This window comes from Salminus brasiliensis, chromosome 3 (genome assembly GCF_030463535.1).
Source record: "Salminus brasiliensis chromosome 3, fSalBra1.hap2, whole genome shotgun sequence".
In the NCBI taxonomy this organism is placed as follows: Eukaryota; Metazoa; Chordata; class Actinopteri; order Characiformes; family Bryconidae; genus Salminus; species Salminus brasiliensis.
The window spans coordinates 34221994-34239585 of NC_132880.1; the positions used below are offsets into that span (position 1 = coordinate 34221994).

At 39.8% G+C, this 17592-nt stretch overlaps 1 protein-coding gene across 11 annotated transcripts in view; it reads right to left on the reverse strand.

The window, feature by feature from the left end:
* The window catches only part of adgrb2 (adhesion G protein-coupled receptor B2), a 362907-nt gene that overhangs the window by 165878 nt on the left and 179437 nt on the right, over positions 1-17592 (reverse strand). For 9 of the 11 annotated variants that reach the window (XM_072675949.1, XM_072675946.1, XM_072675954.1 and 6 more), the window contains exon 5: positions 5535-5699. The exons of the other annotated variants lie outside the window; for them this stretch is intronic. In XM_072675949.1, coding sequence (XP_072532050.1) covers positions 5535-5699 — 165 coding nt within the window. The remainder of the gene's footprint in view (positions 1-5534; positions 5700-17592) is intronic. 11 annotated transcript variants of the gene reach the window in all.

The following is a 17592-nucleotide window of genomic DNA, read 5'->3' on the forward strand; positions in this document are numbered from 1 at the left end:
ACTTAGAGAGAGTAAGAAAAGAAAAAGAGATAGAAACAGAGAGTAAGAGAGAGGGATGCATTGGCAGCAAGCCAACAGTTTGTGACATCCTGTCAGTGTGCTTTCATATACAGTATATTTGCGTACAGGGTGATTATAGAATATCGAGGGTGATTATAGTGAAATTTCTCCTCATGTCCTCATGATGGTGTATGGCGCTCTTTTTTTAAGAGTCACACATACTGTATTTAATTAGCATTAATTTCTGTTATAATGTCCATATAGTTACATGATACACCACACTAACCAAACAAATGAGGACAAATCAGAAGAGAAAACATAATTTGGAATCAGATGAGAAGCCCTTCTGTGGCACAGTGGTACAGCGTACACACTTATTTAACTGCAGGCTGTCTGACCTTGAGGTAGACTCGCAGGTAAGTGCATCATTCCTCAGTTTATACACCGCATCCAGCATATAGTGAATTGTCAGAGTCTGGCGTGCTGAAGAACCGCCTACTGAAAAAGTCCACCACAACTGCCTCCCATGCCAAATTACTAATAACAGACCTCTGCCTTTTGTATGATGTGTAAGAGCAGGCACACGGGAACAAGCAGATAGACAATTAGAATGCAACTGACGAAATCCCAGTAGAAGCGGTCAGTTTAGCATGCAACAGTTATCAGATCCCTGTTGAACATCTGAGGCCAAAAGTATAGTGGCCCCCTAGTGACCATTCCACCTGGATCGTTTAGAGCCTTGTTTGGAGTGTTTGTCATTGTTTTTTTGATGTCAGTAATGACAGAAATCTGACCGATCTGTGACTCATATTCATATTCATGTGTCTTCCAGATCAAACGGCAGGAATGGTGGTAACTCAGGGTGCTGTGGAAATGGATTATTGAATATTTGGTAGCTCCAAACACTAAATTAGCAGTGAAAGCTCAGTTTAGTGCTATTAGTTTATTAGTTTATTAGTGCTTAGTTCAAGGATTGCATATATGCATAACCATGAACACCATTCCAAGCATGAAACAATTAATAAAACTCTGTCAAATTATTATCTATTTACAACATTTTCAATTACAAATGAAAAAGGCCTTTGCTGGCCAGATGAGGACACAGCTGCCCATCGAAAACATATACAGGGTGTAGGTTTGAAAGAGCGAGTGAGAGAGAGAGAGAGAGAGAGAGCAAAAGAGCGAGTGAGAGCAAGAGAGAGTGCATCTATAAGCTATTGAAGTCCACTATCCATCTCCATATACCACCAGGGTTGTGCTGGTCTTCACCATTTCAAAGGCCCCATGCCTTTGAACCTCAATATCCAGGGGTGTCCAATGCTCAGAAATGAGGAGAAAGCACATTTCCTCACAGACCCCTGGCCAAAGCTGCACTTTCCTCTTCACATACCAACTGATCAAGGCCACCCGAGTGCACAGAGTGTATGGGTTTGTTAAATTTGTAATATTACCATTTCAAATGTCTTATTGATCCATGCCTTTCTTTATAACGCCAATTAATCATTGATTTTTCTTCTTTTCCTATTAAAAACAAACAAACAAACAAACAAACAAACAACAACAAAAAAAAACATATCCAAAGCAGACCAGTTATGTGCGGACATGCCAGGCTAACTAAGCTGATTTTCATTCTGTTCAAATCAGTCTAATTCAGAACCCTGCAGCCCTCCTGCGGTTTATAGTCACCCCTCCTTCTAACAAAACGCTGCCCCTTAAACTATGAAAGCATCGGCTAACCTTTGACTAATTGCCAGCAGGGAAAACAGAGAAAAATTCAGTGAAGACAAGCTGTCACAAAAATCTGTCCTGAAGTCTCTTTTCTTTAGGGCTTCAGACTTGGCTTCTTTCTGAAGTCTGAAACTGCCCTAAAAAACTTCCCAGCATAAAAAAAAGAAAAAATCAAGGAACTTTCTTTTTTTTTATATTTTTTTTTTTACTGAAGACAAAGATCACTCTGATTGGTACCCACAAGATACGGACTCTTTAAAGCCTACTTAATTTTGAGTTATACTGACTGTACATACTGACATGATTCAAACTATAATAATGTTTATATGACATTCCTATGGATCGTGGAACTTGATCTAATACACTACATAGACAAAAGTATTAGGACACCCATTCATTACACCATTTTTTCCCATTCTAAATCCAAAGGTGTTAGGATGTAGATGCCTTCCCTGCCCTTCGCAGGTCTAACAGCAGGTTTGGAGTCAGCAGAGCGTTGGCGAATTTTATGCACTGTGCACCTCAGCATTTGGCAACACACTCTGTAACTTTACATGGTCTGTCAGTTCGTGGCTGAGTTGCTGCGGTTCCTAAATGCTTCCACTTTTTAATAATGCCACTGACAGCTGATGGTGGAATATCTAGGAGGGAAGTTGAGGTGTGTCTGAATACTTTTGTCCATACAGTGTATGTCAGTTTGCAATGATCTTAAACAGCAGAAACTCTTTGAATAACAGAAATATTGTAGTGCAGGGGGCATAGTGTCCCAGAATTCCTTGCAGTTGTGCCTTTTCCTGTTAATGAGTCATAATCCACATTCCAAAAAAAAAATGGTCTAGACACACTTTACACTTCCTGTCTTTACTGCTGTAAGAAATCTATGTAATCACAACACCAGGCAATATTATCAGCCAGTCAACACACAGACCAAGCAGTTTATTAGGTACATTATGCTAATACTGGGTAGAGCCTCCCTTTGTTCTCAAAACAGTCTAAAATCTTGGTGGCACAAATTCCACAACCTCTTGAAATCATTCCTTTAGTTTTCTTGTGCAGGTTGACGTGATTGAGCCACAAAATTCCTGTTGACGTTTCAGAAACACTTCTATGGTGCGATTCTCCTGTTGCTCCACATCTCAAATGTGTTCTACTGGGTCCAGGGACTGGGAAGGCCACTGAAGAACATAGAGCTAAATTGTCATGCTCATTAAAACCATGTTTGATATGACCTTTGCTTTGTGATTTGGTGCATCATCGTGCTAGAAGTAGTCATTAGAATGGTCAGGATTCAGAGACTCTTTTCTGCTCACCACAACAGACTGTACAGACTGGTAATTTAAGGAAGCATAGCCTTTTTGTCAGCTCGAACCAGTGTTAATGCCAACAAGGTCTTAACATCCGCAGTACTGCCACTCACCGGATGTTTTTTACCTTATCGCACTATTCTAACTAAACTTCAGACACTGTTGTGCATGAAAATCCCAGGAGATCAAAAATCATACTACGCTCAAAATCACTGCGATGATGATTGATGAGAACATTAACTAAAGCTGCTGACCTGTATCTGCCTGATTTTATGCATTGCACTGCTTCTGCATGATTGCCTGATTAGATAATTGCATGAATGAGAAGGTATATAAAGTTCTCATTGAGTGTATGCTGATCAGGCCCCCTTTCAGAGAATGACTTGATACACACGCATACAAACGCAGCTACTTCAATTTAAATTTGGGACACTGAGGACCAAACTACAATCCAAATGGGCCGTACGAAATATAGAAGGCAGGACTGTTGCACTGTGAGGTTAAAATAACAATGATACCGGTGTAATTCAACATGTCTAAAGAGATTCTCATGGCTCACCATGCTTCAGTGAGTAGCAGAAGTGTCTATTAGTGTGACCTAACCCTGCCTCGCTTTAATTGCCGTGAGCGAATTGCATGTCAGCAGTGGCCGGCGCAGGCTGACGGCGGGATGGGATTTGAATATGAGGAAGGTGCGACGGTGTTACTGTGGAGAAACTCTGGGGAGACGAGGTAAAAGATCTGCTCGCTGGCAGGCTGTAATCACTGTCTGTCAAACGGCACTCACGCAGATTGGCCGGACTGTTCATTTGTGCCTCCTCAAATCAAAGGCAATCATAGTGATAGGCCGTCACCCCTAACCCTTGAGTTGGCAGCTTAATAGAGGTTTTCAGCGAGAGGGGGGACTGGGTTAAATTGAAACCAAATTGAAATGTAACAGTCAAATGATTTATTGCTCATCTTGGCGAGGTAATAACTAATCTGAGATCCGCATCCTGCTCAGTAAGCCGATGGCGGCGCTATACAGGAAAGTCAACAAAACCTGAGCAGGTGCACACACATCTGTGGGTTTGTTTAAATAAGGTTAGCCCGGCTCACTTCCGTTTGTCTGAGCGACGGCAGGGAGCTGGGCGGGACATGCTTAAGCGGTGACTGGCAGAATGAGTGAAATAAAGAGAAAAACTGAATGTGAGGCTAGGAAGAGAGAAATACAACAGAGAGACAGAAAGAGAGAGAGAGAGAGAGAGGGGGGGGAGGGGCAAGATGGGTAGAGGAAAGATGACAGGACAGATTAACAGGAAGAGACTGTGGAAAGGTCACCGACGTGTCGCGAGACAGAAGCGTGTGAACAGAAAACAGCAGACTTTTCTAAAAGAGAATAAGAGTGGCCTACCAGAGAGAGAAGCTGACCATGAATAAAACACAGGGATAATGACAAAGCACAAAGGCTGTGAGAATGAAGTGAGAGAGGCAGAGACAGAGCAGGAAGAGAGAGATTTAGGTCAGAAGCACAGCCCACGCAAGTACTCAAACGTACATACCATAATAACACATAGCGAGCACATTGCCAGCTCAAGGTCCTGTTGTACGAGCTCATCAGGCGTCACTGTGGCTGTTAAAAAACCTCAGTAGTCAGTCAAGAGATACAAATTAGAGGACCTGCCAATCAGATCTGCTGTTATTTCAATAGTCACAACAACAAAGGACAACATGTTCACACACAGAAGTGTGTGTAGCTGTGTTTGTTGTATAGGCAGTTCCTATGTGTGGCTATTTAATTGTACTTATGATATTAAATCTAGTTAATAAATAAGATTTTCATGGTATGATTGTTAAATCAAGTATGTTGATAAAAATCTAACAAATTTGCATATCTAAATGTAATATTACAATACAATCATCTAAATTTATTGGTTTTATTTTTTAAAACAAGCAAAAGTTTCTGATAAAAGATAAAATATATGTAAATATAGAGAGATGTAGATACATTATTAAACTAAGATGTTTCCACTTGCCATATCATTATTTTTTTGGAGTCAAAGACACCACAGTATTCAGTAACTCTTGCGCAAATTGCGTGTGAGTTATGGCTGTGTGCAATATATAGCGTCCTCGTGCTGCAAACCCCAGAATGTAGGTTGGATTTGCTTTGCAATAGCTGGCACTGTTATGAAATCACTCCTTGCAATGTGCACGATTAGGCTGTACAGCTCAAAGCAGTTGCGTTTGCATACTTCTGTGGGTTATGTCACTGGCCTCAGAGCAGGGGCGTCAAACTCAGGGGGCAGGTGGTCCACAGCCTCTCAAAAGTTACAGATTAGTATCTTCTCTTTTCTAACGCTCACCGATTCACCTCATGAAAGACTTTGTAATTAGCTTCTGAGTTCAATTAGGTGTGTTGCGTGAGGTAGAATACTAAACTCTACAGTGTTCTGGCCTTCGGGGTCTGAAGTCTGACACCTCTGCTCTTAGAGTAATGGAGAAATGGAGAATGGTACTAACCAGGGCACACAGCTATATTGCAGAGTTTGGTCTGCATCTCGGGCCCTCCGCAGCCCTTGCCTCCATGCTGATGGGCCACACAGCTTCTACTCCGCGTCCGTGAGCCACGCCCACACGTGACCGAACACAGGCTCCACGGAGACCACTCCTCCCACAGCCCATGCACTGCAAACACCAACAAATCCACCAGCCGTGGGTGAGAGAGGATGGCAGAAGGTGGGGCCAAAGGTTCCTCAAGAGCCAACAGGAGCTCACCACTAACCACACTGCAAGCTTCACCTTCTTTAGAAAGAGCCACCTCCTTGCTGAAAAGGCTGGTGAGGGGGCAATGGAGTGAAACAGATGCTGCCTTCAAGTCCTCCTTGGAAGTTCCTACTTCTTACTTTTGATGATTTTCTGTTTTTAAAAAAGTTTTTAAGGGAATAACTGCAAAAGATCAGAAGTTGCACACTGGACGAGCAATGTGTTAATTAAGTAAAACTCATTACAAGCATGTTCTCATTTCTATACATTCTTTTTTACGTGTGGGTAAGAGTAAGCCATTAAAAAAATATACTTTAGCCTGCAGTGCTTGTGTATTACTGCTGCATAATTGAAACTCAACCAGATTACAACACAATTATCAGTGGCAACCATGTATTTTTTATTTTTTTTTATTTTGTTTTTCTTATAGACAGGATCCACACTTGAAAAAGTAAATATGATATTGTGGAGCCATTCATGTCTGCTCATCTTGTAAATACGTTTTCCGACACGACTTGAAGGCAGCATGTAAAAAGGTTCGGGAGAGAACAAACGCATGGACTATGAGAGAGCATGTAGAGCTGGGATGCAATCGTCTTTAACCTGCTGGAACATGGCATGGAGAAATGTTAAAAGAGTACATGAAATGCATCTGTTCATCATGACATGGATATCTGAATATGATCTTTTTACATTTACATGATGGGTTTAAAGAGGCCATATCCGGCATTTTCACATTCCCTCTTTTTTTATTATTGTTACTGCGTCTTTAGAATTAATATACGCAAATGATATGTGTTCTAACTGGCGGACCCCTTCATGTACCTAAACCGCTGTAGGCAGAATGGGCAGACATGTGTCAACATGTTCATGATCATCTTAGTGCCCATATCTTCAAATCGAATACCTTGTTTATAGTAAAAAAAATATGGTATCTCGTGATATGGCCTCTTTAGATACATAGAACTGCTTTTTATAGAGAATTCTTTGACGAAGGGTGAAATCACTTTGTATCTTTTGACCACAAGCAGGAATACCCAGGAAGAAGAACATGCACTGTGTGGATTTTGTACTTGTGTTGGTGGCAGGCTGTATGCAGCTTGCTGAAGACTTGACTTCAAGGCTGTTCTACTATGTGATCCCATCCACGCACACACAGATGGTTGTGAAGTGTGGTGTGACAGCAGAGACTGAATCATGAGATGCTGCTGGAGGTGGGAGTGTGGAGGTTCTTGCCAGACCACTGCGGTGCAACAACCGTCAAAGCAACACCCAGCCAGGCAGAAGGAGCACATACAAAGCCCAGAGGGCACACGTACTTCTACACGATCACAGTCAGAAATGAATCTGGGAAGATAAAGTGTACATTTATGAGCATATGAGAGGGGAAAATTGAAAGGGAGAGAAATGGAGATGAGAATGAGTATACATGGAAGATACATGGGTGTGAGAGCATGAGTAAGAACCATTGAGAAAGAGGGAACATTTGAGATTCAATTAATAAGGTAATAAGGTAGAGAGAGAGATTAGAAGAGAAAGAGGGAGAGAAAGAACGAGATAGGAACAGAGAGAGAGAGAAAGAGAGAGAGAGAGAGAGAGAGAGCAGATGCTGAAGGAGAGATGCAGAAGAGAGTCAAGAGATTGTGAAGGAGGGACAGAGATATTTTATGAGAGGCAGTGGGGTGTAAGAGAGATGGATGAGATTTAGAAGAGAGACGGGGGGATCATGGAAGAAGGAGGCGAAGGGAGAGAGCGGCGAGGAGTTTTTGAGAGAGGCTTGGAAAGAAGGTTTAGAAGAGAGAGAGAGAGAGAGAGAGAGAGAGAGAGAGAGAGATTGAAAACAAGATAGCTGGCCTCCCTGTGTTGAGCAGGGATGTAGTGTGAATTATGTATGCTGATGAATAATTGATCTCGCTCTGTAGTGCAAAGCTCAAAGGAGCCATGGCTCAAACTGCACACAGAGCACAGAAAAACTCACATGAAGCGGGTGAGCGAGGAAGGTAGAGAGAGAGAGAAACATAACCAAAGAGAGAGAGAGAGAGAGAGAGAGAGAGAGAGAGAGAGAGAGAGAGAGAGAAAGAGTGAGCAAGAGCCAGAGACAAACAGATGGATGGATTAATGGATGGGGGATGGATTGATGGATACTTGTTGCTTTGACAACTCAAAGTTAAAATCAGAAAATTGATTTTAGCAAACAAGTTCAGCCAGTAGCGATTCTGAACATTTTAAAAGCAGCAAACGGCGGCACTCCACACAAAAAGGAATGCCACCGAGCAAACAATATGAAGTAGTTAATGGGGGTAATTCTGATCCCACTGCCACTTAAAAAAGTTTTCCATTTAATACATCTCTGACCTGCTTCGCCACAAAGACCTGCCACATTTAATTTCAGCCTTTGTGTTCAGTGGTTTAATAATGTTGCCAGTTCTTGTGGCACACAGAATTTTTAAAACACTTAAGAAAGTAAGGTTTGAAGTTTTTTTTTTTTTTTTGCAATTGCTGTGCTAAACCTGATCACTGAATTGTAAGTCCAACCACTGGGCCTACACTGTAAATATGTTTGATTAAAAAGTTATGATGATATATAATAAATATTATTTTTGTAATTTTAACAATAGTTGTCAGCCTCATAACTTTTTTTTTTTTTTTTTTTTTTAAGTATGGTTTATGAAGTGGCATAACATGCAATAAACCAGCGTTTTACTTGCCATTCCCTGTAAGAGCCAGATGACTTTGGTCTGACTTTGGTCGATTGCTATTTCAGTGGCGCAAAGCTGGGGTGCACGTGCGTTGGGCACACGCCTGTGTTGACAATTCACTGCCAAGATAGCAATGAATGTCTGACTATTGACGTTTGCCTAGGTTGTCTTCAGTCAGTGGTGCACCTGTGTTTTCCGTTGCCAAGACAGCAAAACGCCAGAAATTTACCTGAACACACCTCATTTTGAGATCACCACACCCAGACATAGATATATTTACAAGCACCTGCGTAAAAATAGACGGTTGGTGGGGTGTAAGATAGCAATGAGCATCACGATGATCCTTATGCAGGGTGTAAGACTTAATGCCTGTCCAGGAAACTGACCCTTTATGTTTTTATATAATCTTGACTTTAAGTTAACTGACTTCTTTTAACTTCAATAAGTAGGTTAAAGCCAATAACTGAAACATGTGAACAAAACTCATGTTAATAAATCTTCTGTATTACCAAGTTAAAACAACAAAGTGGCATAGTAGAATCAACTTGCAGAGAGGAACCCAAAGCCAAACAAAGTTAGAGGGGAATATATATATTCCCCTTTAATAAGTACTACAGTTTATCTGAATGGCATTATATACCATTTGAATACTGTATGTGCAAAAAAGTATTTTTATACTTTTTATCAAGTTTTCTACTCCCTTAAAAAGAATGTTACTGCTCACAGGACACATTTCTGTAGTTTTTTTTTTTTTCTCTGTCATCTGACAGAACTGATATGCTTCAGCTGCACTGAGCTATGTCTATCAAATTGAAAGCCCTTATGACCACACATCCACTTGTGCTCTGGGCAATCAAACATTTTGTATCACAAAATAATTTATATTTTATACAATAATTTAATAAAAGGCATTGATCTTGTTGGCTTAGCTGTTGCAGGACAGCTCCTACAGAGTGTAAAGCTGCTATTCTCTCACTAAAAAAACAGATAAGTTTGAACCTGCTGTGAGGCTGTTTAATTAGAAAAGAAAGAGACCGAAATAAGCTCATATTTCTGCCTGAAGTGTGCGTGACTTGATGCTGAGTCGGAGGCAGTATGGGCTAGACGCATGGTCACTTTCTGTTCATTACACCAAGTGGAACTCGGATAATGATCACAATATTTACATATTTCAAATGGTTATCAATCCTGTTGCGTCTTTAAAATGAATAACACCTACTGTAGTGTTTTTTTTTTCTTGTCGTCCAATAATGTCAAATGCTCCACACTGGTTTCTGATTTCTTCAGCATGTCTTGTCTTTTGGCTTTACTGGCTTTGTGGAAAGCAGTGCAGTTGGCTGCGCTCTAAGGCGAGGTGACAAGGCTGCCCAGCAGGAATATATGATGCATAAAACCAGCCATCATTTATTCATTTATAACATTTTCTGAACATTTACAATAATAATTCTATTTAAAAGGTCAATTATATTTAATCTCATATGTTAATGGTTAATATTAGATAACACATGGCTACTGTTGTTGTGATATACCTTATGTGGCTTGACATTTTATTTCTATCATAAATGGAATAGTATAATAGATCATGCTAGATTTGTTACTGAACTGAACTGGATTCTTCCTTTTTTTCCCCTCAATTTCCAATCCAGCACTCTTCTTCTGTCAACGTCCCCATGCCAATAGATCTCCATAGATCTGCGCAATCTTGATTTAGGACATGTTCACCTTCAAGAGCATCTTCTAGGCAGCAGAAAGACTTGGTAAAACAGGTGGTTGTGGGGTGAAAAAAGCAAAAGCGGTTGCTTGTTTTCGAGCTAGATTGATTGTGCATGCTATTGGCAGTGACTCAGTGCTGAATGATGTGCCTGGAGTACTCACTGTCTGTGTATAGACCACGTTATAGACTGCATTATCTATCAAACTGCCGTCTGTCTAACCCCACACTGAGTTCCAGAAACAACCTATACTGGATTCTGCAGGGGGTGGGGGGGGGGGGGGGGGGGAGATTCCTCCTACTAAAGAAGAAGAGAGGTAGCGCGAGCGTGAGAGGGAGAGGTAGAGCGAGGGAGATAACAAGAGTTACAAAAAAAAAAAAAAAAAAAAAAAAAAAGCACAAAGAGGTGATACAGATAAGGAAAGGAGGAATAAGAGAGGAGGAGGAGATGGATGGTTGGACAGACAATAAAAAAGAAAAGAGCTGGCCAGGAAACATCGGAAAGTGAGCAAATAAAGTTAACTTAAAACACATCGATTCTACAAAACCAGAACTCCTCCACTGTAAAATCCTCTTGAGCTTCAGGGCTTTTTCACATTTGGCCTGAATGTTTTTTGTACCATTTTTGCAAATCGGTTCAACCTGTTTTGAAGTGTTTTGATGCCAACTTTAAAACGAGGATGAACGGGGGTCCTCGCACAGGATCTCTGTGGATAGTGTTACATACCGTAGCAGTGTTCACATACAAGGTTACTTTACAAGGCAATCAAAGAAAACTCATATATATAACTAAAGACCAGGGGTTGGTTAAGACCCTAAGAAGGGTTCTTTATTTAGTAAAATTGCTCTACAGAACCATACAAATTTTTTGCCTTTTTAAAATGTTCTTTATAGAACAATTTTTAAAGAGTTTTATACAGCACCACAGGGGGTTTCATTAACATTACAACTAAAAGTTGTTGACGCTTGACACCAATGCACAAAAATTGACAGTTTTTACACTCAAACAAACATACAGCATTTGACTAGTGAAATCCTCAGGTGTGAAAACAATCTTCAGTGTTTCTCTGTCTAATCTTTGTCTGACTAATGGACAGCCATGTCCCGGTAGTTAGAAACACACACAACAGAACACATCAGGGGGTTCTGAAGCATTTTTCCCATAGCTTCTATAATAAATGAGTTTTATAAAAACTTTTTTTTCCTGTGTTTTTAGAGAAAGGCCCTGATTTTTTCATTGAATTAGTCAAGATTAGTTTGAAAAACCAACCATCCAACCAACCAACAAAAAATGATTCCTTTAACTCTATACTGCTGGGTCTCAACCTCACATCTGGCCTAATTCCTATGACTCTGATTAAAGCTACAGAAGTGACAGCATCATCACTGCTGCCCTCTGTCCTAATGAAGGAGGGGCACCATCTCTGATGAGTCACAGGTTTTAAAGGGCAAAAGCAAACAGATAGCTCCACCTTTTGGCTAAGCACTGTAATTGCCCCTTTTGCCCTCAACAAGCATACGAGAGTAGCTTTCCAGTCACACCCTAGAGACACCGACGGAGGCGACATGAAACAGAGACAACTGGGAAGCTTAGTGGGTACAAATGAATAAATAAATGAATAAATAAATCAGTAAATAAACACATAAATAAATAACAGACACACCCAGTGTGCAGCATAGGAAGCAGGCTAATAAAATAATTGCTAACTATGATAAGATAATTGTGCATGTTGTGATGCTGATGGCAAATCAGTGAAGTTCATGTGTCAGTGTGGTGGCGAATACGGTTTGAACTCTTGAATGTTCCTACAGGTGCACTTCATGTTTCTGACCCACTGAGTGGAAGACGCCCACCCTGAAGGTGTCCTGTAGTTCCTGGCAGAAAGCTGTTAGCAACAGATTATTTAAGTCCTGTAAGTTGTGAGGTGTGGCGATGATCGCATCAATAAGTCTTGAATGCCCATGACCCAGTTGCTGGTTCATAGGTTAACCTTTCTTATTTTTAACCTTTCTTATATCTCATATATTTCTTATATATTGCCATCACAATTTGACCCTTGTCAAATTGGCTCAGATCCTTGTGCTTGCCAACCATTTTTTCTAAGTTCTAACACATCAACTTCAATAACTGACTGTTTATTTGCTGCCTAATATACCCCACGTCTTGACAAATGCCACTGTAAATAAAGATAATCAATGTTTTTTTACTTTACCGGTCAGTGGTGTTAATGTTATGGCTGGCTGGTGTATCTCATACTAAGATTCAGGATGAGACAAGTAGTGTTTTGGGTGTGTTTAGTGCACTTATTTATAAACAATTTATAAGTTTGGTGGATCACGATTTTCAGGACACAATTTTGTACGAGCTTTGAACTGCTTAAGTCCTTTGCTGTCTTTATTGTTGGATGCGCTGTGATGCATCTGTGCAAGCCTGTGCACACACGTGGAATGCAATGCAGATCACAAAGAGCTTATTTTTGTTTTGTTTCATCAGAATAATAATAAAAGTAGTCTGAAGTTTATTGGTTTCCTTTTTTTATCAAAAAGACAAACAAAAAGCCTTTAAATTTCCATCTTTCTTAGACTGTATTCTTCGCATATTAAAATAAATGTGTAAAACGCAATTACGTTATTAACCTCATTAAACCACCCGAGGTTCCAGACTTGCATCTCTCACTTCTATAATTTAAGAATAACTTAGCCAGTTTGCATTGTTTTGCATGTAATTACTGAATAATAATCCCAGGATGTAATAAAAATCATGGAGTTTAAAGCAGTTAAAATAGATCTGCTCTGCATTAAAGGGGTTAAAGACTAGAGTGCAATCTTTAGATTGCCTTATGCTCTCTTTAACACACTATCTGCATAATCTAGGTCTCTCAGTGTGTCAGGAGGTGAGAACGACTTTATCTCTCTCAAATAATTGCATGAGATTTCATTTAACGGAAGCCCCTTAGCTCTGAATTGAATTTCTTCATTAAAAAGAGCCAAGTGAGTTTCATTTAGTGCTGCTTTGGCACCCGACTAGGCGAGGGGCCCGCCATAATGAGAGGCCGGCACACAAGATGTATCTTCACAGACATTGTGAAGAGAATGGCAGAGTTTCCTTAGATGATCTTGGGGAGATTAATTCAGCATTTGGGTCTGCTGTTGGATGAAGCTTCCTTTTTTACAAAGGGCAACTGCTGCTGCTCCCAACAATATTATAGCTCACATTTAGTGTACGTTCTCCAATACTGAGCAGCCTTGTTTGAACCTGCAATACTGAATGAAAAAAACAAGCTCGGCTTAATGTGGCTCGTTTTTGGTGGGTCAACTTAAATAGGAATTCATTTGAAAAGCTAATTTATGGTAAAACAGTTAGTGGTTCTTGTTGCAGTGGTGCTTGTGCCCATTATTAACAGAAGCTACAGCGAGAGGTTGGCTAATAAATAGATGGAAAGCAACTCGAGACCGAAAGGCCACAGGCAGAGGAGCTGTTCTCCGACTGTAATAGCGCTTTCCTTATTCTGAAGCTCATGCTTGAACAAGTCTGAATAATAATCCCTCTCCAAACTAAATAAACTGGGCCATAATTGCATTTGCCAATTAATTAAATTCAGTCTGAATGTGAGCCAAAGATAGAGTCTGCGTTCTTTAAGAGTGAAACTAAGCTAATTCTGGCCTAGCCTCAGCTTTTCTGGAGCCTCACGAAGCACCCCAGTTTTCTGATCTCAGCCTTCTTCTCTGTGCAATAGCATGGTGGTTTCCAATGAATTATAAATAGGCTACACTGAAGGTCATTGTAAACCACTTGCACATTTGTTCAACTATACTGAAAGGAAAATAACTGAAATAACTGTTACATAGTGTCACATGGCTGTAGCATTGCTGTTTAGCAAAAAAGTTCATGTTTAAAAACATTGGCTGACGATACTTTCTGCAGTTCTCATTATTCTGAGGGGTTGTTCTTTTTCAGTTTTCTGAGAAAAGGTCTTTCTGAGAAAATGATCAATATCACTAAAGCGAAAAGAAATGAATTTTAGCATACCATAGATTCCTTTGGCCTGATGTGACCTTTAATGCAAGATCTTTTCAAAAAGCAATATTTCATAAGAAGACATACCACCAACTTTACTGTCAGTGCTCTGCCCACAAATAAGTTACGTCTGGCTACTTCGAGCGAGGCTTGAAAAGCTTTATAGAACCTTTAACCTTTAATCCATTTAACCTAAAGAGCAACTATAGCATTAGTCAAAATACATCTATTGCGGATTGTTCTTTTACCTCCAATGTTCCTAGCTAGGTCTCCCCCTATAACACAATGCTACCAGTGTTGGTCAGGTAAAAGTTAGCTTGTGCTTCCGCAGTCAAAAGACTCATCTAGATTGTCTCAGAAGCAGTCACAGTAGCTCACAGTCAGACAAACATGATCATTAGAATAAGGATTGTCATACTTTTTGCAGCCAGGAACCCCTGTTCTTGAAATGTACATAAGTTAACTGCAATTTGTTGATGAACACAATGATGCTATGGCAAAAGTTTACTAGTACATCTTAAAATTGCTCATACATTTATTTTTTTTATTCATTACACGTAAAGGAACATTCTTCAAGCTCTTTTTTTGTTTTTGGTTAGTATGGCTTATAGCTAACACAAATTAGAAATCTATCAACTTAAATTAGTGGAATATTTCAAAAGATCAAACAGAAAACAGAAAAACACAACAGAAAAAATGTATTTATATTCATTATGAATATAAGTATATTCATTTATTCACTCAATACTCGGTTGGGTCTCCTGTACCAAAAATCACTGCATTGATTTGGTGTGGCATGGAGGCAGTCAGCTTGCAGCACTGATGAGACGTTACTGAAGCCCAGGTTGGTTTGATAGTGGCCTTCAGCTCGTCTGTTTTGCTGGGTCATGTGTTTCTCATCTTCCTCTTCACAATTCCCCATAGATTCTCTATGGTGTCCTAAATCTGACACTCAATTTAAATATCATACATAGCATTTTACAGCTTGTTCTCTGGACTTTAAGTGATTTCAATTTATTAACTAATAAATTATATGTGTGGATGGTCAGCTGTAAGCCGAATTAAGAATTTTGAATTGATTTTGTATGTTAAATATTATATATGAACAAATCTGATTCTCACATTTATTTTGCTGCTTTGAAAAAAAAATGCTACAACTGTTTGCCAGTGTTTCATAAAGCTTGTCCAAGTTGGCACCAATTGCTAATATTACCACATAAAACCCAACTTCATAGCCTTACACATTTCCACTATAAAAGTTAGTGTTTAATAAATTAAGGCTTTCAGGCCTATGCACTGTCAGTCTTTGCTGCATGGCTGTAAGAACTCAGTCCTGATCAGAAGAGCCCCCAGGTCCGTATATAAACTGTGTATACTGAGTGTATTTTCTGCCTGTATTCTCCGTCTTAAGATCATCTCCCTTTGCCCTGAAACCATACGCTATAACACTGATCCACCGGGTGGAGTGAAAAACTAAAAATACATCAAACACTAATCATGACAGCCGATATATCATCAAAGCGGAGGCTGTGGATATCAATACCACAGCGGAATATCAAATGAGACAGATAAATTGAGTTAGCTCGTTTGCATAAATATGGAATTAGCATATGGAACGACCTGCACAGGCGATGATCATCCTTAAACAAATGGTAATCCATAAATGCCTCGCAAGCAGGAACATTTGCATCATCTATTCAGCGTCTAAAGGCACCGAAGACTCAAGCTGGCCCCGGGGTCATATACATCAAACTTTACGAGAATGAGGGCTGATCTAGGCTCAGGCTTGATTTTCATTTCCTCTGCAACATGATTATGTGGATGAAAACGCTGACCCTAATTCAGCAAAATTGCTCTCTGAAATTCCGAACACAGCCCGCCTGATTAGTTTATATATAAACAGACTGGACAGTGGAATTTGTCATTGTTTTGCCTCTGTACACCAGTAAGTCTATTTAAATTGTCTCCTGAAATAGTTTATTTAACCTCAAAGTCACTGTTTCATTGCAAATCTAATATCCTGGAGTGCGGTGACAAAACAACCAAAATTATGCGACTGTCCAATTGACCTACACATGCTCTACCCACAAATGTGTTCTTTGATAAGAACTTTTATTTGCTTACAGTTTGTTGGCAAAAATATCACTCAACCTAATGAGAAAATCCAGCTTTTCTTCACGTACAGCCATTAACCACCCAGATTAAAAACATTTGTCTTAACAATATGTGTGTTTATACCATTATATGCCAATATAACAATGACAAACATAAACACAAACAAAGTAACTGTAGTTAGAGGTCTTTCCTTTGAGCTCATTAGAGAAACACCAATTTGTTTTCCCCAATATATTCACAGTGCCACCAGCCATCACATGAATTTGTTCAATTTGTTCAATTCCATCATTAAATCAGCACACCTGATTTAACATAATGAAGTACTGATTAGCCGGAGAAGGCCCTGAATAATAAGTACAGGGCTTTCATTGGAAATGGTTAAACTAGCATACTGACATACATGAAATCATGAAATTATTGTACTCATGTAATTGTTTTCTATATTAGTGTTTTATAAACAATTACTATCCAAAGAAATAACCTTTACAAAACAATTTTTCTAAACAGTATGGAATAGTTTTCATAGTTTCCAAACTGCCTAGTTTCCTAATTTTCTCCTGTTCCTGTTGTCATGTCTGCCTTTGTTTGTGTTGCCATGTGTCTCGTCTGCCCTAGCCATGCCTGTCCATTAGTGTTTCCACCAGTGTCTCCTTTGTAGCTACGCCCCCCTTGTTAGTTCCAGGTGTTCCTTGTGAGTCCCTTGTTAGTCTTTGTATGAGTACCCCTTTGTGTCAAGCCTTCCTTTGTCCGGTCTTGTGCATGGTCATGGTCATGCTCATGCTCATGCTCATGCTCATGGTCATGCTCATGGTCATGCTCATGTTCATGTTAATGTTCATGGTCATGTTGGTTTCACGGTTTGTTGATTTGCCCTGTTTATGGGATTCTTGTGTTGTTTATTTTTCCTGTATTAGAAGATTCAGGGAGTACGTCCGCCTCTGTGACAAACCAGTTCTATTGCCAGTTTCCACCCACTAGCTAGATCTCCCCTTGTCATATGAAACTGCCAGTGAAAAGAAGGTGAAAGCTAGCAGATATTTTCTTTGCATCTTTTTAACTGCCAATAACGCTTTAAATGTCACTGGACAGTTCAACATGATTGGAGGAAAACACTAACTAACAAATCTGCTATGAAAGCTAACAGATGCCCGTGTTGCCTGGCATACTGCATGATGGGTATGGTCATCTTGCCCACCCAGACCTCTTGACAATACCCAATAGATTTTTATGGGGTTCAGGTTCAAAAAGTTGTCTGGCCAATTAAGTATAGTA